Genomic DNA, 20535 nt, shown 5'->3' with positions numbered 1-20535 from the left:
ATCTATTATCAATTTTTACAACCATACTCTACATAGTTGAAACACATCATCTGTATGTTTATGCTTGATACATGGCAACATTGGTATTGGGCTATAAAGGTTACACAACAAAGTTGGTTATTTACTTCACAGAAGCGCAAAATAATATTATTATTAAATGATTAAATGATAAAATGATTAAAATGATAAAATGATTAAAATGATGTGAACACCAAATTCAAAATTAAAAACGTCGATAAGTAAAAAAAATGTAAAAGCATCGATATCATACTTGCTTTTGAACAATCGATAACTTCACATGAAGACAGCCTTTCTATTTTCAATGTATTTTTTACATTGTCCATAACTAAGCGTCGATATAATAGCAACCCTATTAAATTTCTGTGCAAGAATTACGTTTATTTCTACATTGAACTGATGTATGGCCAATAAATAGCTTAAATTTTAACATATAGGTAAGTGTAGCTATTAACAAGCCTGTGAGTGTATTCGTTTATGTGTACTAACATAGCGCGTGTTTTTGTACACGTTTACAGTGTGAAAAAATGTCGGACTCCGAAGTGAGCAATATGTCGGATAGTGGATCGGACGATGGATCCATATCCAACAAGTCGCAACAAAGTGTTAGATCCAAATCTGGCTTACGCTCAAGGTCGAGGTCTATGTCGAGATCTAGATCCAGATCCAGATCGTCTCGCTCGCGTTCTCAATCAGCCCATTCGGGCTCCGGATCCGATTCTCCACAGCCCCAAGGCGGACGTGGACATCGTCGCAAAACCGAAGATTCCGACGACGAAGATCAACAAGGTGAAGAGATAGATTCTGAAGAATACGAAGAGGAAGAGAATGAAGATGATCATCCACGAAAGAAAAAGAAAAAGGAGCGCTTTGGTGGCTTTATTATTGACGAAGCTGAAGTGGATGACGAGGTGGATTACAAATGATAAAACATTCGCTAAATTCGATAGTAATTTATATTAATGTATAAAATTTAGGTTGATGAAGACGATGAATGGGAGGAAGGTGCCAATGAAATTGGTATTGTTGGCAATGAAATTGATGAGTTGGGCCCAACAGCCAGAGACATTGAAATCAGACGCAGAGGTACTAATTTGTGGGAGTAAGTTTTCTTATAGAACTCATAAATGCGCATATTTTAATACAAAATTAAATAGTACACAAAAAGAAGACGAAATTGAGGAGTATCTAAGAAAGAAATATGCTGATGAATCAATGGTAAAGCGTCATTTTGGCGATGGAGGCGAGGAAATGTCTGACGAGATCACTCAACAAACTCTTTTGCCAGGCATCAAGTAAGTTAATAATATACTATTAATTTGTAATTACATAGTTTGAAACTCAAATGAATTCTTCATTCAGAGATCCTAATTTGTGGATGGTAAAATGTCGCATTGGAGAAGAGAAAGCTACGGCATTGCTCTTGATGAGAAAGTTCTTAACTTATCTAAATACTGATGATCCATTGCAAATCAAGTCGATTATCGCACCTGAAGGTGTGAAAGGATATATTTATTTGGAATCCTATAAGCAAACGCATGTTAAAACGGCTATTGATAATGTCGGAAATCTTCGGATGGGAAAATGGAAACAGGAAATGGTGCCAATTAAGGAAATGACAGATGTTCTTAAAGTAGTTAAAGAGCAAGTGGGACTTAAAGTTAAACAGTGGGTGCGTTTGAAGCGTGGCCTTTACAAAGATGACATTGCCCAAGTAGACTATGTTGATTTGGCACAAAATCAAGTACATCTTAAACTTCTTCCTCGTATCGACTACACTAGATTGCGAGGAGCATTAAGAACCACAGCAACGGTAAGATATTTACTTTACTGCGTTTATATCATTATTTGGTTATTTAAAAAAAACTATTTCAGGAAAGTGACGATGGCAAGCGTAAGAAGAAGCGTAGACCACCAGCAAAACCCTTTGATCCAGAGGCTGTAAGGGCCATTGGCGGTGAAGTTCATTCAGACGGTGATTTTTTGCTTTTTGAAGGCAATCGCTATTCGCGTAAAGGTTTTCTTTATAAAAATTTTACTATGTCGGCAATTCTGTCCGAGGGTGTAAAGCCCACTCTGGCCGAACTGGAGCGTTTTGAAGAGGCACCCGAGGGTAACTTAATCTATTCTTACGGTATGAATTGCATATATAAACGTGTATTATGTACTCTACAGAAGTTAACCTGGAAATTATGGCTAACGTTAAAGATGATCCAACTGCTGCCCATTCCTTCTCAATGGGCGATAATGTTGAAGTTTGCGTTGGTGATTTGGAGAACTTACAGGCAAAGATTGTTGCTATCGATGGCACAATGATTACAGTTATGCCAAAACATCAAGATTTAAAGGTGACGAACATGAGGTTAATTATTTTTTATATCATGTATTTTATTAAATATTTTTTATGTGCAGGATCCACTTATTTTTAAAGCAAGCGAGTTACGCAAATACTTTAAAACGGGTGATCATGCAAGAGTGTTGGCCGGACGCTATGAGGGTGAAACTGGTCTAATTATACGCGTAGAACCATCGCGAGTTGTGCTTGTTTCTGATTTAACCAACCATGAGCTTGAGGTTTTGCCACGTGACTTGCAGCTCTGCTCAGATGTAGCTACTGGAGTTGATTGTCTTGGCCAGTTTCAATGGGGTGATCTGGTGCAGCTTGAGTGAGTTGGTTTTATTTAATAAGTTATTTCATTTAACTAAATATAAACAATTCCCCAGCTCACAAAATGTTGGTGTCATAGTCCGTCTAGAACGAGAGAATTTTCATGTCTTGGGCATGAATGGAAAGTGCATTGAATGCAAACCAACGGCTTTGCACAAACGTCGTGAAAATCAGAATACTGTCGCCCTGGATGCGGATCAAAATCAGATACGCCGTCGCGATATCGTTAAAGTTATGGAGGGTCCACATGCCGTAAGCAAATATTATTATCTTTACTTTTATAAATTATATTTATTAACTCTTAACGCTTATTTCTATCCAAATAGGGACGTTCTGGAGAAATAAAGCATTTGTATCGAAGTTTGGCTTTTCTCCATTGCCGTATGTACACCGAAAACGGAGGTATTTTTGTGTGCAAGACGCGTCATTTGCAGCTCGCTGGTGGAAGCAAGTCTAATGTAAGCAATCCTAACACGCTTGGAGGATTGGGATTCATGTCGCCACGAATTCAATCACCAATGCATCCGTCTGGTGGTCGTGGCGCACGTGGTGGCTCACGGGGCGGACGAGGCGGTTTCCGAGTTACGCGCGATCGAGAGCTTTTAGGAAAAACTATCAAAATCTGTGGTGGTCCATACAAAGGTATTCTTATCAATGAATACGTCTAAGATTATGTATATTTTAAATTTTATATTGTTTGTTAATCTAGGTGCGGTTGGAATTGTCAAAGATGCAACTGAAAGCACAGCTCGTGTCGAATTGCACACCTCGTGCCAGACAATTTCCGTGGATCGCAATCACATTGTTATTGTTGGTGAGCCTGGTAAAGAAGGCAGTGTTTCCACCTATGGTCGCACACCAGCTCGTACACCCGGTTACGGAGCACAAACACCCAGTTATACTGCTGCAGGCTCAAAGACTCCATTGGTTGGCAGTCAAACACCCAATTGGGATACAGATACTCGTACACCTTACGGTACGATGACGCCGTCTCATGATGGCAGCATGACACCACGTCATGGTGCTTGGGATCCGACTGCAAATACGACACCAGCTCGTAACACAGACTTTGATTATTCGTTGGAGGAGCCAAGTCCAAGCCCAGGCTACAATCCAAGTACTGTACTAATATTATACTTTCGTATTATAAATACTAAATATTTATGTTCTTTAGGTACTCCGGGCTATCAAATGTCGTCACAATTTGCTCCACAAACGCCTGGTACACTTTATGGTTCGGATAGAAGCTACAGTCCGTTTAATCCGAGTCCTAGTCCAGCGCCGTCTCCTTATCCTGTTGGTTATATGAATACACCATCACCATCGACCTATTCACCGAACACTCCCGGTGGTGTGCCACAATCTCCTTACAATCCACAAACGCCTGGAGCCAGCCTTGACTCGACGATGGGCGACTGGTGTACAACGGACATTGAAGTTCGGATTCATACGCACGATGACACAGATCTCGTTGGCCAAACTGGAATTATTCGCACAGTTTCAAATGGTGTTTGCTCTGTATTTCTTCGCCAAGAAGATCGCAGCGTCTCCATTGTTAGTGAGCACTTGGCACCTGTGCCACCCAATAGCGGTGATGAATTCAAGGTCATATATGGAGAAGAAAGAGAATCTGTTGGCAAAGTGTTGTCCAAACAGGAGGGAGATATTCTCGTCTGTAAGATAAACGACGAGGTGAAAATGTTACCAGTTAATCATTTATGCAAGATGAAGTCTATTGATTAGGTAAACAAATACTACTTACCATGTTTTGACGTAACAAAAGATAATCCTGTTCTTTTGTATAATATATGATATATATATGTAATAAATCTATTCGCTGTCAACCTTTTGAATATAACAACGACAGGCACAGAAGCTATGGGAATCGTGTGCTTATAATTTGATTACTTTTTCTATATAACATAACAAACTTCTCGACAGAATTCGTTATCACCTTGATTCTACGCCCACTGATAGTCAAGCAAATGATATCATACCCACTGGTATAGCATTCATAAAGTTTAGCTGTGGTATTACTGTTGAACTCATCTATAAATCGACCTTTCGATTGTCGATATGCAGGCAAACAAAATCGGAATACAGTATATATTTCAAAGCTTCTTGCCTTGAGTTATTAAATCCCAAGGCACAATATATTAAAGCTGGCATGATAAAATTGTCCTCCATTAATAAATTAAAATCGATATTATAATCGATTTATGTATTTTCGAGCCATAAAAATAATACTTTCCTTATATTCTTAGACATACATATATGAAAACGATTCATATATATGTTTCAAGCTTTGGGTTCTATGGGAAAAATCAATTCTTGGTAACATTTCTTTTTTATACCCTAAAAAAGGAAAATTAAGGTCAAAATTGGCGTGGAACGCTCCTATATACATATGTGTAAGGGCGTTGCCTGAAATTTATTGAGGGGTGGATAAGGGGGGTGTGGTTTTTTACATTATAAAAGTTCAAACTAAAATTAAAAGGGGAGTACTGGAGACTGAAAAAAAAAATATTTCCATTTCCGCGCTTTTTAACAAAATCAGGTGGAATAGAAATTGCCTTGCCTGGGTACACCCTCATGTGCTAATGAATGCGACGATCTCCCTTTCCCATCTCACACTTTTCTTCTGTCGCTCTCACCCCCTCTCTCTCTTGCTCCTGCTCTCTTCTTCTGCCTTCTGGTGACACATAATCGAAGGCTCTTAAAAACATAAATAAACGATTAACAAAAACTTATCCTTTATCGATTTTTCAATCATGCTTTTTAACCTTGCAAATTATAAGGAACATGGCAGGATATTATTTGGGGTCGCTCAGGGGTTATTCTAGTCAAAGCAGAAAAATGCATTTATATTTTCGCTTCCTTCGTGACTTCGGGTTATTTCTAGAAACTGCAAAAAAATATTGTTTTATTTTTACCACTCCAAGAATGAGAGAGAGTAAATGAGAGAAAACGTGAGGGAGAGTAGGTAAAATATAGATAGAGAGCTAATAGCATTTCAGTTTAAGAATATTTTGAATTTTTATATTTACATATACATATTTTTAATATTCTGAGTACGTTTATATACTTTAAATTACAAGAGTTAGGTTCAGAATTTATTCCAAAGTATTATTAAAATATAAATATATATGTCTTAATTTCTTGCATATATGATGTAGTCGAGCATGCAGAGCGTAACCTTTCTTCTCTTGTATTCTATGTTGGTGGTATTTTTCGTTTGCGTATTCTGGTCACACTTGCTTTCAACGTTATATTATACCGGCGATTTCGGAGAACAACTCAGACAGTATTCGTCAAGTGAAGCGGGCAGAAGTGTGTTTGTGAATACAAGCAGGAAATATCTTTTAAGTTAAAAGTCTACAATTTTATATACACAAAAAGAAAATGAGGGAAATTGTACACATCCAAGCTGGTCAGTGCGGCAACCAAATCGGAGCCAAGGTATGTACTAAACATTTGAGAATTGCCTTAATTGAGTTTAAAATAAGAATAAAGTACAGTTACCAGTCAACATGGCGTCATTTTTGCGCTGCCATGTGGCAAAAATTATTGAGGCCACCGGCATCAGAGCATAAGTTTGTATATCACATAATTACTTATGCATGTATATAAAAAAGAAATAATTTCATGCATACATATGCATATACAAATAAACAGGCTCTTTCGGCTTTTCAGTGTCTGTGTATGTAAATATGTATGTGTATACACAATTATGTATATAGAATTCAGATTTATATCTATTAGGCTTGGGGCGTGTCTTCATGTTATTAACTTTGATCGCCTAAACGTAGCGCTTACTATTATTTTTACATTTAGTACACATATGTATGTATACATGTTTCCATATACACATATTTCTATATGTGTAAATGACTCATATTTTCTTCAAAGCTCTAGTTTTTTTCTTTCAATGAGAAAGTAGCTTTAGATGGTATGGTATATACAAACATACATACATATGCATCTAAGAAAAAGTATTTGTATGTATGGGTGATTGTAATTGGTGAAAGGTATATTTTTTAGTCGATCAATCAAATGTTTCTTGACTATGCTAGATTAACATATAGTATTCATGTAGTTCGTGTTTTTTCTGTTCATATGGTTTTGCCTTCTGGAGTTTTGTGAAGAGAAAATATGACGTCATTTTTACCTAAAATGGCTGAACCGGTTGTCGACCGGTTCGCAATGACAAAGTATATACACACACGTATAGATGATTGTATATGCATAAACGTTCACATCTGTGTGGCCGCATGTATTAAGTGTATATATGTAAATCGGCATAAAAGAAGTTGCTGTTTTTATTAATTACTTAAATGCACAAATTTTCATACATACAGATATATAAATAATTGTATATACAAATAATTACTTGCATTGTTTGTTTGCTTGTTAAGAACAAGTAGCATTCCTCAATCCCGTAATCGTACAGTAATTATTATTATACAAATATTGTAAAACGACGATGTGCTCTATTACATACATGTATATGCATTTACATTTTTGTATATATGTCTATATATATATCCATATGACACACCCAAGGCGGTGTTGCCATTTTTCATGCACATGCGTATAAGAGGTTACCGGCAAACCCATTGCGAACTGGCTTCGTCATCGACGTCCTTTCGGAGAATCAATACAGCCATTGTTGTCCTCGGGAATACATAGAAAACTACCCCCTTTGCAGCAGCTGCAACTATTTTATATTTTCTTACGTTATTTACCTTCTATATAGGTATGCATATATGTATTTGTCGTAGGCGCAGTCACAATTAAGTTGCTGTTTTGAGGGTAATTTTGGTCATCATAGCAACTGTATTTGTTTATTCCCTTAATTTTACTTATCTTTTTTGAGGTGAGGTGTTTTTATTGTTTACTACAAATAAACAAGCCAAAAGTTGGGCTTGAAAATGACGTAATCTGCTCAAAAAGTACATTTCTAACGCCATATGGCATATCAGACGAACTAAATTGATGCACTATACAGAGCTTGGCCTCGGCTTACGCCAATCGCTTTTTCTCTCTAGTGTGTGGGCTGGGCTGATGTTGTTGCCGCCGCCGATGATGTAAGCTTGCGAGCATACACGTACATATATGTATTTATGTGAATAAGTGTAGAGATTGTCGCTTAAATTTGAGGTAGGCGCATGTCTGCTGACTATGACTATTGCTCGCTTGTGCGTGGGGAGTGCGCAGCGCGCAGCCTACATACATATACGGAAAAGCCGAAGACAGTTAAGGTGGACAGCTGGTGTTATGATCAACCCACACAAGCGTTCCAGCAACGATGATGACGATGTTTCCGTTGTCTGTTTAAGCCCACCATAAGTCTGATAAAATATTTATTTATTGACTCTCTGTCTAAATACAGCTTTCTATTATTAGTGCCCTTTAATGGATACAAAGTTCAATGAACATCTGTTCGGCCAGAAAAATAGAGTTATAGAAACAATTATTTGAAGTTGATTTAGATACTATAAAAGGACTGGGGTATATATTTATATAAAATAAATAATATTAATTTATGATATACAATTTTAAATTAAATAAACTATTTTTTACCTTCCTTTCAGTTCTGGGAAATTATTTCCGATGAGCATGGCATTGACGCAACCGGCGCTTACCATGGCGACAGCGACCTACAATTAGAGCGTATCAATGTATACTACAATGAGGCGTCCGGTGGCAAATATGTGCCTCGCGCTGTTCTCGTTGATTTGGAGCCTGGCACCATGGACTCAGTTCGATCGGGTCCTTTCGGCCAGATTTTCAGACCCGACAACTTTGTTTTCGGTCAATCTGGTGCCGGTAACAACTGGGCCAAGGGTCATTACACAGAGGGCGCTGAGCTCGTCGATTCAGTGCTTGATGTTGTCCGTAAAGAGGCTGAATCGTGCGATTGCCTGCAAGGCTTCCAGCTTACACACTCGCTTGGAGGCGGTACCGGTTCCGGCATGGGTACCTTGTTGATCTCCAAGATCCGAGAGGAATATCCCGATAGAATCATGAACACATACTCAGTGGTGCCCTCGCCAAAGGTATCGGACACCGTTGTTGAGCCCTACAACGCTACTCTTTCGGTTCACCAGTTGGTCGAAAACACAGATGAGACCTACTGCATCGATAACGAGGCGCTCTACGATATCTGCTTCCGTACCCTTAAGCTGACAACCCCAACCTATGGTGACTTGAACCATCTGGTCTCTTTGACAATGTCTGGCGTAACAACTTGCCTTCGCTTCCCTGGCCAACTGAATGCTGATCTCCGCAAACTTGCAGTTAATATGGTTCCATTCCCACGTCTGCATTTCTTCATGCCTGGCTTTGCACCCCTTACATCTCGAGGCTCTCAGCAATACAGGGCGCTGACAGTGCCTGAGCTCACACAACAGATGTTCGATGCCAAGAACATGATGGCTGCCTGCGATCCTCGTCACGGCCGCTATCTGACCGTCGCTGCCATCTTCCGTGGACGCATGTCCATGAAGGAGGTTGACGAGCAGATGCTGAACATCCAAAACAAGAACAGCTCATACTTTGTTGAATGGATCCCCAACAACGTGAAGACCGCTGTCTGCGACATCCCACCCCGTGGTCTGAAAATGTCTGCTACTTTCATCGGAAACTCGACTGCCATCCAGGAGCTGTTCAAGCGTATCTCTGAGCAATTCACTGCTATGTTCCGTCGCAAGGCTTTCTTGCATTGGTACACTGGCGAGGGTATGGATGAGATGGAGTTCACCGAGGCAGAGAGCAACATGAATGATTTGGTCTCCGAATATCAGCAATACCAGGAGGCTACCGCCGATGAGGATGCTGAATTCGAGGAAGAGCAAGAGGCTGAGGTGGATGAGAACTAAATTTTCGAAAGTTGCGTCAAGTAAAATGAGAACAAAAATTAAGTTTGCAGTGATTGTTCTTTTAACGTAACCAATAAAGTCGAAACGATTTCTTCTTACAAAAAAACTTTGTTAAATTTATGTATTTATTCTATTTTTTTCTGTTGCTACATTTGCAATCTTAGGCAGGTGCAATCAAAGCTGAAAATCAAAAAGTACCCTAAATAGACACTTATTCCGAACTCCATTTTATGCATAGGTTCATAGATGGCGACATACACACAAATTCAGCGTTACCTAGTATGCATACATTTATCAGCTAAAGTCGCCGAATTTTATAAATTCTGGAGAAATAAGAAAAGTTATCGATAACTTTAATTTGCGCATGTCAGAGAAGAACATTCGAAAATTGAAGTCCACTGTAGAGTATGAGATTAATATGTTATACAGAATAAATAATACTTTATTTAGCTGCAATGTTTTCTTTGAAAATTAGTTGAATTAATTCGCATTTTTAATTTAAACATACAAAATTGTTTACAACTACACTAACTATTATTGTTAGACCTTTTTCCCACCCGAACAAACAGCTGCTAGTTGTTATTGTATAGTGGTGGGGAACTCTGTCGATTGGTAAGAAATTTTATCGAATGAAAATATCGAAAATATATTCATTTTTGCCTCTGCTGCAAACAATTAACATGCACAATAACAGTGTAACATAACATTCATATAAAATATTAAAATGAATATAACAATTAGATCCATTGATATCTGTAAGTTGCAATAGTTTCTTGCTATTTTTGTAACTTTGTGTTCTTACAGTTTTGCATGACAGTATGATGAAATTTGAAATTAAGCATTTCAGCCATTACACAACACTAAATTGTATATGTACGATTTTGAGTGTTGTCACAGACTGACTTTTGGCAAGTAAGACAAAAAATAAATAAAATTGGTAATATTGCGAAAAAATATATAGTAAGTAAATTTTTCAGATGATAGCAATGGACGAGCAGCGCGGCGATAAGGTCTATGGCGGTTGCGAGGGGCCAGACGCCATGTACGTCAAACTGATTTCGTCAGATGGACACGAATTTATTGTAAAACGGGAACATGCTCTCACCTCTGGCACGATTAAGGCAATGTTATCTGGCCCAGGACAATTCGCTGAAAACGAGGCTAACGAAGTGCACTTTCGTGAGATTCCGTAAGTCCTATTTTGTAATACCAACTAAATGCGCAGAGTACTTTCATTTAAATCAAATGTGTGCTAATGACCGGTCAAGGGAGTGCCAATATTTTTCCATATACAGACATACATACATACATATACATATATTTGACCCATGCACACATACGTACATACGGGTTAAATTGCATACACATAAGCATATGTATGTGTGTAATGTATATGTATTTAGCTTATTGAAGGGTTAAATATTTGTAATATTCAGCCGATTAACTAAAATTATACTACTTAGTGGGAATTTTATTAGTATTATCATTGTATATATAGAATTAGTATATATACCAGACATAAATAGAAATTAATAGACATCTTTCGATTCAGAAATATGTATATATAGTAGTTTGTTCATTGAACAGACAAATGCAATGATGTTGAAAAATATATAGTATATAATTTAAAAACTATGTTAATCCTTTTCAAGAGTCAAATGAGAGATGAAGTGGAAACTATAAAAAATTTATTGTTAGATTTTAGTGTTGCTCATACATACATTTATACACATATATGTAGTATATGTCAACTATATAATATTTTTAGTATATACAGCATCGATACTTCAAACACAGCTATAACACCCTCAAAAGTCCGTTGTTACTGATTAAACATTTGAATAGTTTGTGGGGTCATAGATCTATGCTTTATATTCAATCTAAACAAAATAAGCTGAGGTAATCGCTGTCTTTATGAAGCATATATAATCTACATCAGATCGACGTACCGTTCTTTGCTGATTTTGTTAAATACAGATGCGAATCGATATTAAATTTTATATTTTTGTTGGCAGAACTCTATAATTATATAATATGTCAATAAATGATAGATAAATGTATATATAAAGAAAAAGTTATAAAATGAATTAATATTAATGAAGTTTCCTTTCTTTCCTTTGCAGGTCGCATGTTCTACAGAAGGTGTGCATGTACTTCACATATAAAGTTCGATATACCAATAGTTCAACTGAAATACCAGAATTTCCGATTGCACCAGAAATCGCCTTAGAACTATTAATGGCAGCTAATTTTCTAGATTGCTAAGTTATTGGTTAACTTAATAATGTTAAATAAAATTTTTCAAAAATGAATAAAAATGTAATATGGCTTTCCTGTAATTGTATATATAACTGTTACCTGATTTGTATGTTAAAGTATGTAAGACAATGTTAATTATTAGTAATCTAGTTGGAATTGTCTGTATCATTAGTCTTAACAAGATGCAATTGGTGGCAATGAAGGACAGATGTATCTGCAGACTTTTCTTCAGTGGTTTTGCATTGGGCGAGAATACTGCATCATCATTTTCGACGAAGTTCTTTACACCCTGACTCATCGTTTCCACTTGGCATGCCTTAGTAATTACTATGGGATTGCTTCCACTTCGAGCTTTCTAATTGCTTTTACAATTGTGATTAGTATTGTTAGGCAGTGATTTGGTCCAGAGAGTATTCTGTCCTAAGCCTATCGCCCACATAACTAATTGATCCAAAAGCTTTAAAGTAACGTATCTGCTGCTCTGAATTGATTCTCCGACCTGTTGTCACAATGCAAAAGTAAAAATATTGACCTTTATTGAAGGCGCGATAAGCAAATACAAGGTAATGCATAGTGCTGTAAACCTAGCGTCGTGACGTCACATTATCGCAAATGTATGAATATGTTAAATACAAAGAACGCATGTAACTCTCAGCATTAAGCATTCATTTTGACAGTGGGCTGTTGCTCTGTTTTCTAAATAACCTTACAACGGATAGAAAAATTGCATTTGGATCGAGCACGCGCTAATTTTAAAAACACAACAACAGAGCACAGACCGGTATTGTGACGTCACTCACATGTCTTAATGTACGAGCTCAAAGTAACGGATTTACTTGCAAAAGCTGCCGCCATTTAACAATGCGGTGACGTCACATGCACTCCTTTTCGTGATCACTCAAAGTAACGGAGCACAACTTCATTTCATTAAACAGTGAACTTACAGAGTCGTTGTTAACAGCGGCCTTCATCACTTTTGAAGGACAAACCGCGCTTCAATAAATCGATGTCTAAAGAACGTTTCTATAGTTACCAACTGGTCAAATTGGCAGGGCCAAACGTAGTAAAACTGTTTTGTATTTTCATTTTTAAGTTTACATAGAGCCGTAATATGGGAATGCTGCACAATTTAACGGGCTTGATTAAAGTCAAAAGGGATAAAATGACGATACTCGTTTTAGGCTTAAATAACAGCGGCAAATCGACGATAATAAATCATTTCAAGAAATCCAATGAACAGTCAGCTATAATGGTGCCAACAGTGGGTTTCCTAATAGAGCAGTTCTACAGTAAGTACTTTGTAAATAATAAATATAATACTAATAATTCTTATTTTTCAGATATGGGTGTATGCATCAAGGCAATAGATATGTCGGGGGCTACGCGTTACAGAAATTTATGGGAGCATCAGTTCAAAAATTGTCAAGGAATTATCTATGTAATTGACTCAAGCGACAGAATGAGATTCGGTATGTTTTATACAAAAACAATACACAATTTTAACCAATTTGTCTTTGTAGTGGTGGTCAAAGACGAATTAGATCTGGTGCTGCAACATCCCGATCTCTCCAATCGAATACTACCCATACTCTTCTATGGCAACAAATCGGATCTGGAGGATTCCCTATCTAATGTTAAAATTGCAGCGGGTAAATATAAGAAGTTATATAAGTACAACTTAAGCGTCATAGATAATACCTACTTTTAGCACTGGGCTTGGAAAACATTAAGGAAAAGCCTTGGCACATTTGTTCCAGCAACGCAGTTTCCGGAGAAGGCCTCGACGAGGGCATACAATGGCTGGTTCAACAAATCCGTTTCGCATTATTAAGCAATAGAAAAGGTAGCAAATTGAAGATGGTCTCAAAGGACATTAAGTAACCACGTACTCAAATCCATTTAGACCTTCTTTGTTTCCCCAATAACGTAGTCTAGTTTCGTATATGAACGAACATATATATGTATATATACTTAAGTTTCTCAGAACTTTAGTTTTAGCTTTGAAAATAGAATAAAAATAACTTGGTTTGGCAAGTCGGAGATATAGACGTTATTGAACTAATAATATCTAAGTTTAGCTAATAATATCAGCCTATATATTATTGAAAATAATTGATTTTTCCTGCACAGATTTAGATCTTCGATCTTGATAAGATTTTTCTTATACATCAAGATAGGAGAAAGTTGTAAAACAATTTCGACTTGCTCGCATTGGAAATACACCTATTGTCCTCATAAACTCTTAATCAAACGAGGCAAACTTTAAAAACACTTTCCAAATCTTCTAAATTCTAAATCTGTTTATAGAACTCTACATCTAGTCTTGATTATAACCTATTCTCTAGCAACTGAACAATTATTTGACCACCAAAAACTTCAAAGAAACAAACGTTCCGATACATTCATTTCATCGTTAACCTACATTCCTGGATATATAGGTTCCTCATCGATAATTCAAAGTTCCATTCATATTCCAATTTCTGAATTGGTATTTTTTCAGGTTACAATCTATAAACACGTTTAAACCAATCGTAAATAAAATATTGTCTCTCGCAAGCGAAGACTTTAAAATTAATAAATTTCTCCGATGACGGGTTTATTACAGAATTCATCTTCATCTTAAAAACTTCGTCGCGAAATGCGCTTATTTCTTGCTATTTAGGATGATACCATCATACTTCTGTTGGAACCACTTCATGGCATCCTCTTTTGTTAGACGATGTTGGAAGCCGACGGTGCCTGATTTGCGCTTTCTGTGAGCCACGTTATAACCTTTAAAGAAAAGAAATCATTTGATTAATAACTCGATAAATAATTCACAATATGTGGAAAGTGTTAATAGTTTTGTTGCAATTGTACCGTTTGAGTTTGCATTATAACAACTTCATTTTAAGCACAGCTTCATTAATATGCGCACAGTTACTGAGCATCAATTTCGAATTGGAAATAGATACCTAATTATGTGCAGCATCCACTCGAAATCTAATTAGAATTCAATTCATACCTGGACGTCCCAAAACAACGTAGAAGTCCAAGCCATAGATACCGATTGAGGGATCGTACTTGATGCCCAAATCAATATGTTCTTGAATACCAAAGCCAAAGTTGCCAGTGGCTGAGAAGTTATCGCGCCTCAACTCGTACTCGCGCACTTTCAGGCCACGCTCCAAGATTTCTTCGGCTTTAGCGCCGCGCACTGTGCAATGCACTGCGATCTTTTCATTACGACGAATACCAAAGGAACGCACTGTGTAGCGGGCCTTCGAGAACACTGGCTGTTGTCCCGTCAGCTGCTCCAAAACCTAACAATGACATTGAGAATTTTAGCTGTTTTCGGCATATTTGTTGTTTTGTAGAATTCTTACCTTGGCGGCACGGGTAAGCCTATCACCGGATTCACCTACGCAGATGTTGAGGCACAGCTTCCTAATGTGCAGATCGCGCATAGGGTTTTTCGCGGGATCGCGCTTGATTTTAGGTTCCTTCTTAGCAACAGCCTGAAAAAGGTTTATTTTGGTTTATCAATTTATGATTTAAATGCAAAATAATATTTCAATCATCACATTAGGTCGAATAACTTCAAGTCTACATTCATAGTTTACAATAATATTGCACGATTCATGTAGATGTTGAATAATTTACACTTGACAAAAATTTCAGAAAACCTACCGCCATTATGGTATGTAGGAAAGAAAGGAAAAAGGCGTGTTACAGTTCAGTGTCAGCGCACGCCAGCGATAAACGTTATCGATTTTTAATCGATAGTTTACGGAAACATAAATAGAGGTATTCCACAAAGAAATTAGTATATTATTTTTTTTGTTGATTTCTTGTACCAAAATATTAATATGTCTTTGATTTAATATATAAAAACACAAGGCTTCCATTTTATTTTAGATTTGTGTAATGTTTGTCAGAACTGACATTATTAGGGTAAAGCACAATTAAAATAGCATATCCGTTATACCATATAATTAATAACAGTTGGTAGATTTATGACTATTAAACCAACTCTTTTTTGCTCAAATGATATAATATTTGAGCTCACTGTATAATAGCTTATAATATTTAATTTCAACAATTTACTTTAAAAGTCAATTTCTAACGAGTGTGGTTCAGAGCTTTCATTCGCTTAAATATTTGATATACCTAGCGATATCATATAGGTAGATCAGAAATGATAGCGATATAATAAAAAATACATATTTATCGATTAGAGAATTTATATCGATAATTGCTTGTAACTTTGTTGTTGTTCGTTGGTGTCATTGTTTTAATTATAGCTAATCGATTAATGTTGTTATTAATATACCGATGTATCGATCGACTATTAGCAACTCTACAATATGGCTGCCTGATTTTAATGTGATTTCTTTGGACGACGTATGCTGCTGCTTTGCCATAGTGTATGTGGTTGAAAAGATTATAACTGTAATCTTCTAAGTGCAACAAAGATATAATTTATTCAATTGTTGCGACGTCCGATAACAAAAATAAAACTGACTTAACTTATATACCACAATATCAAGTTACTTAGAATGTCTTCTTTCGCTGAATCGATTTAATGACAATGTAGCTTTTTAAATAATAACAATATATTTAGACGAAAAAGTCATTGTGAGCCAAATTAGTCTGTAAAAACGCGATAATTTTGTTCCATAACTTGAAAACGGTTTTTATCAAAAAAAAAAAAGAAAAAATCTTATTGAGAAATATATTGCTGCTGTGAGAGCGAGTGAGAAAGATACATACATATGTATGTATGTATGCATTTGCATTTCGTTGTGTAGTGTCGTCGACTGGCTGCTCGGTAAAAGTCGGTCTTTCTTTTCCACTACCACTTTGCGTTTGAAAATTCGAAAAAAAAAATTAAGTAATAATGTGTTATATGAATGAAATAAGGCATATGGTAATGGAACGCGTCTAACTTTCAAAACTCTCATGCCAATATACTACAAATTTATCACCTAATATTGTTTATTCAGGAATTATTTTTATTGGTAAGTAACATGGTGAATTCGTATTGGGCTAAGCGCTATGGGCGAACAGAGCAGCAAATCAATATTTTAGGGGGCTGCCATTTCGTTGTTTGCTGTGTTTCGCTAGTTTTTCTCTTCCATTCGCTGCCGCTGCGCCGCTGTCGCTGTCGTCTACCTTCGCTTTAGCCCCACGCCCTGTCAGCCCCCGTGGCACAAGAAAATAAACTCTGCGTGCTTTGTAATAACGAGTACAATTTTCTGGGCATATAAAGCAAAAAAAAAAGCCTGAATAAAGAAATTGACATAAGTAATGTGTGTACATCGGTTTTAATGTAACTGTGTGTGCGTGCGTGTGTGTGTTAACTTAAATGTACATCAGTTATTCCCTTTTCAGACTTGTAATTGTGTTTGTGTTAATATTTAACAATTTTCATATACGGAAAATTGGTCAAAAGTTTGCCCAGACCTAAGTCAATTTCAAAAACTCTATATACATATTTATATATATATATGTATACTTCGTCTATATATATACAATTCCTCTTCTGTATGTATATATAATACAATTATTTATATATATATATATATATATTTAGTTTTGTTGCAAGAAAAATAGCTTAATAATAAAAGGGTGTGTGACGCAAATATTTCTTGTATATATCCATATATTTCCATGTATTTGTATGTATTTATCTACTGAACAGTTTCTGCTTCAACTAATTTTCAGACTCTTTGTTTGAGTTATGTTTATTTAAAAAAATACATTTTAAATATTATAGCACGCGCTTAGGTGCTAATCGAAACTGTTTCATACAATGATTGACAATTAACAACTTACGAAATATAACAAAAGAGAATCAACAAATATATAATAATATTATAAAATATTAATAAAAGGTTTCACAGATGCAGGATTGTTATAATAACTTAAAATAATTTTATTGAATAGTTTATAAATTTATAAATTTTAATGCAAATTAAAATGCAATTATAACAAATGAAGATATTTTATATCCAATAAATAAATATATTAGCAAGCATCATCTAAATTATTAATTTAGTTCCTCCATGAAACCATTAATTTCTGAAAACATTCAAAAGAAATATATATTATAGCGGTTTTAATTGGAATTAATAAACAATTAATAGTATGACGCTCTCTTTGTTTATAATGCATTGGGCTTTAGACTTGTATTCAAGGACTTCTCGCTTAAGACACGATTTCACATATATTCAAATTTATTTTGCTAATATTAAATTTGTATATATATGTCAAAGTCTGCGAATGTTTAGTCTGTGAGGTCGCTAACATTGTTTTTCGTTAATATATTGTTTTTATGCTTATTCGATTGTTAAACTTGCTATTTGGAATAGAGTTAAGTTGATCTGTTTTCAAATTCAATTTAAAAAATCTACATAAGTCAAAAATCCCATTGATAACTTGTTTAATGTTCATTCAATCGTTTGCTAAACAATTACTGAAGATCTTTTTTAACTGTGGAGTTGTTAGCATCAAAGTGGGCAGAAGTTGATGCCCCCAATTTTGGTCCATTATTATTTTAATAAACATCTTCATAGGTTATGTCTTCTGATAAAAGTGAGCTATTGCTTAATGTTGAGCAGATCGTTTTGGAGTTGATAAGGAGTTTGATGTGTTATGAGAAAGTGGCTTTAGAAATACCAAAGAAGTGTCGAGATTGGTATGTGCGAGATGATTACGAGATATTATTTGGCAAATTTCGTAAGATCGTTTACAATAGCAAACGTAGTCGTCATCGCTTTTGCCTGATTGTCTATCTGTTGGCTGAGATACATTGTTTGCATTTGACTGGCGGTAGTTGTACGATACGTGGACTATATTATCGGAACACTCAGGTGATTCGCTCACAGTCCTACATTGATGCCGCTAAAATGGATGTTTGCCGCATGCTAAACACGGCACCTGTTAACTTGGGCATACTGTCAGCGTCGAAGGGACTAATTACAGGTGTGAAGTATTGTAACACATTGCTTACTATTTCTTTTCTTTTTGGAAAATTAAACTAATGGGAATTTCTCTATTGTAGGCGACATAAAGCTGCTCATGAGCAATGGCGATGTTTTGGATTGCAACGTATATTGCGGAGCTATAACATTGCCAACGGATTTTGAAAATGTGGAACGAATCGTGACAAATGCCGAAATGGTCTTGATCGTTGAAAAAGAGTCGGTTTTTGAGAGCTTGCTGGCCTGTAATGCTTTGAGCACGTTTGGCTTGCGTTTCATATTGCTGACCGGCAAGGGGTATCCGGATTGCACTACCCGCCGTATTGTATACAGACTGTCCGTCGAATGCAATTTACCAGCATACATTTTAGTGGACGCTGATCCATTTGGCATTGAAATAATGCTCGTTTACCAGCTTGGTTCGCAGGCCATGAGCTTCTCGGCAAAGAGCTTGGCCACGCCAACGCTGCGTTGGATTGGCCTGCATCCATCTGAAATAGATAGCATTTCCAAATGCTCTGTTGCTCTCACTCAGCACGACAATAAGAAGATTAATGATATTCTGTCACGCAGTAATCTTAGTTTGGGTGTCAGACAGGAGCTGTGCACGTTGCAACAAGTCCAGCTAAAAGCCGAAATTGAGAGTGTTATTGATTTTCTAAGTCCCTACTATATACCAACTAAAATCAATAGAAATTTGTTTATATAATATTGACTTACAATACATTATAAACTATTTATATATAACGAGCTTTATATAGATCTTGGTATACGTCAAATTGTGATTATTCGTATAATCAATCACATGAAATTTTCGCTGTTCGCATACAACACTATATAATTGTGTATATATATTTAGTTAATATAATTTTGTAATGTTTTTCGCCTTGTTATATACTTTTATTGTTTACTTAAACAATTTTCATAAACATAATCCATATATATTTTGTGTGCATTAAAATATAGTATTTATATAGATGAAGGCAGCCATTTGTTTAAGTTTTAGTTCAAGTTTATCTTAATATTTTTGATTTTGGTTTTACAATACCCTATAAATTACTGTATCGATAAAGAAAGCTTCTCTAAATAGTTTATTTCAAAGTTTTGATTTACAAAGATATTTGCTTATATATATATAAATGTAAATATATAGATATAACCACATTAACAAACTGAGTAAACAAACTCTGTTTTGCTATGCCAAATGCTTTTTTTTGATATCCATATTAAGACTTTTTTAATTCATCCGTATAGGATTCACCTTGGGCTTACAAAAATCAATATATCTTAAAGTTTAATAGCTTTCAATGTATTTTTAGATGAGTTTGTTGCTCGTGAAGGTACGCCCCTTAGCTAATGTTAAGCGAAATGTACAATTACCACGAACTTTCGTTTTCCTCATCTGCTCCATTAAAAACTATTAAAAAGAAACAACGAAACACAGTTTTCTTGTTGGTTTCCCCCCACTTTGGGCCTGTTTTCTAAACTGTATTGTCATGTGTTTGTTTATAATATATATACCTTAAAGTAATTTGGTATATATATATATATATATATATTATTTCTTAAGCTCACTCATGTAATTGTTGCTGACTATTAATCTGTTGTTTCAATGTATAAACAGCAAAAAAGTGAGTCGAGCTTGCCTGTTTAGCTATTTCAAGAATCTCTCGGCCTTTGTTATCGCACTCTTTGAAAGCAATAACCACTTGAGAATTATATAGTTAGATTTTTGAGAAGCTAC

The 20535-nt window shown here is 35.8% G+C and overlaps 7 protein-coding genes across 12 annotated transcripts in view; 6 read left to right on the top strand and 1 right to left on the bottom strand.

The window, feature by feature from the left end:
- The first annotated feature begins 293 nt into the window (after window positions 1–293).
- On the top strand, window positions 294–4579 carry LOC111600151 (transcription elongation factor SPT5). Its single transcript, XM_023316141.2, has 12 exons — window positions 294–455; window positions 537–929; window positions 996–1120; window positions 1176–1313; window positions 1381–1831; window positions 1894–2131; window positions 2194–2366; window positions 2431–2684; window positions 2743–2938; window positions 3013–3328; window positions 3396–3803; window positions 3861–4579. The coding sequence occupies exons 2-12, from the start codon at window positions 546–548 to the stop codon at window positions 4427–4429; spliced, it is 3252 nt and encodes a 1083-aa protein (XP_023171909.2). The 5' UTR covers window positions 294–455; window positions 537–545; the 3' UTR covers window positions 4430–4579.
- A 1393-nt stretch (window positions 4580–5972) lies between these two features.
- LOC111599997 (tubulin beta-1 chain) lies at window positions 5973–9637 on the top strand. The gene is made up of 2 exons (XM_023315897.2): window positions 5973–6145; window positions 8281–9637. The coding sequence occupies exons 1-2, from the start codon at window positions 6089–6091 to the stop codon at window positions 9565–9567; spliced, it is 1344 nt and encodes a 447-aa protein (XP_023171665.1). The 5' UTR covers window positions 5973–6088; the 3' UTR covers window positions 9568–9637.
- A 745-nt stretch (window positions 9638–10382) lies between these two features.
- Window positions 10383–11847, top strand: LOC111600070 (elongin-C). Of its 2 annotated transcripts, none has more exons than XM_023316001.1 (3): window positions 10383–10479; window positions 10545–10756; window positions 11691–11847. In XM_023316001.1, exons 2-3 carry the CDS (start codon window positions 10545–10547, stop codon window positions 11830–11832), a joined length of 354 nt encoding a protein of 117 aa, XP_023171769.1. In that variant the 5' UTR covers window positions 10383–10479; the 3' UTR covers window positions 11833–11847. The 2 variants fall into 2 exon arrangements, with proteins under 2 accessions (XP_023171769.1, XP_023171771.1); XM_023316003.1 differs by having other exon boundaries at window positions 10388–10479; window positions 10529–10756.
- A 674-nt stretch (window positions 11848–12521) lies between these two features.
- LOC111600069 (ADP-ribosylation factor-like protein 6) lies at window positions 12522–13854 on the top strand. 2 transcript variants are annotated; one of them, XM_023316000.2, is made up of 4 exons: window positions 12522–13115; window positions 13167–13295; window positions 13347–13475; window positions 13535–13854. In XM_023316000.2, exons 1-4 carry the CDS (start codon window positions 12938–12940, stop codon window positions 13705–13707), a joined length of 609 nt encoding a protein of 202 aa, XP_023171768.1. In that variant the 5' UTR covers window positions 12522–12937; the 3' UTR covers window positions 13708–13854. The 2 variants fall into 2 exon arrangements, with proteins under 2 accessions (XP_023171768.1, XP_023171767.1); XM_023315999.2 differs by having other exon boundaries at window positions 12522–13295.
- Window positions 13855–14397: 543 nt separating this feature from the next.
- Window positions 14398–15588, bottom strand: LOC111600050 (60S ribosomal protein L11). Its single transcript, XM_023315974.2, has 4 exons — window positions 15496–15588; window positions 15192–15323; window positions 14831–15128; window positions 14398–14598 (listed from the first exon to the last, which is right to left on the bottom strand). The coding sequence occupies exons 1-4, from the start codon at window positions 15499–15501 to the stop codon at window positions 14471–14473; spliced, it is 564 nt and encodes a 187-aa protein (XP_023171742.1). The 5' UTR covers window positions 15502–15588; the 3' UTR covers window positions 14398–14470.
- A 1159-nt stretch (window positions 15589–16747) lies between these two features.
- Window positions 16748–20535, top strand: part of LOC111600095 (MAP/microtubule affinity-regulating kinase 3) — a 34420-nt gene continuing 30632 nt past the window's right edge. For all 4 annotated transcript variants that reach the window (XM_023316055.2, XM_023316053.2, XM_023316054.2 and 1 more), the window contains exon 1: window positions 16748–16826. The gene's annotated coding sequence lies outside the window, so the exon portion shown is untranslated. The remainder of the gene's footprint in view (window positions 16827–20535) is intronic.
- On the top strand, window positions 16756–19536 carry LOC111600097 (meiotic recombination protein W68). Its single transcript, XM_023316057.2, has 3 exons — window positions 16756–16826; window positions 18384–18792; window positions 18872–19536. Exons 2-3 carry the CDS (start codon window positions 18387–18389, stop codon window positions 19498–19500), a joined length of 1035 nt encoding a protein of 344 aa, XP_023171825.2. The 5' UTR covers window positions 16756–16826; window positions 18384–18386; the 3' UTR covers window positions 19501–19536.

This window comes from Drosophila hydei, unplaced genomic scaffold, assembly GCF_003285905.1.
Source record: "Drosophila hydei strain 15085-1641.00,03,60 unplaced genomic scaffold, DhydRS2 tig00008130-arrow-arrow-pilon, whole genome shotgun sequence".
In the NCBI taxonomy this organism is placed as follows: Eukaryota; Metazoa; Arthropoda; class Insecta; order Diptera; family Drosophilidae; genus Drosophila; species Drosophila hydei.
Note: the sequence above shows the minus strand (reverse complement) of the source record. Positions and strands in the feature narration are given on the sequence as shown.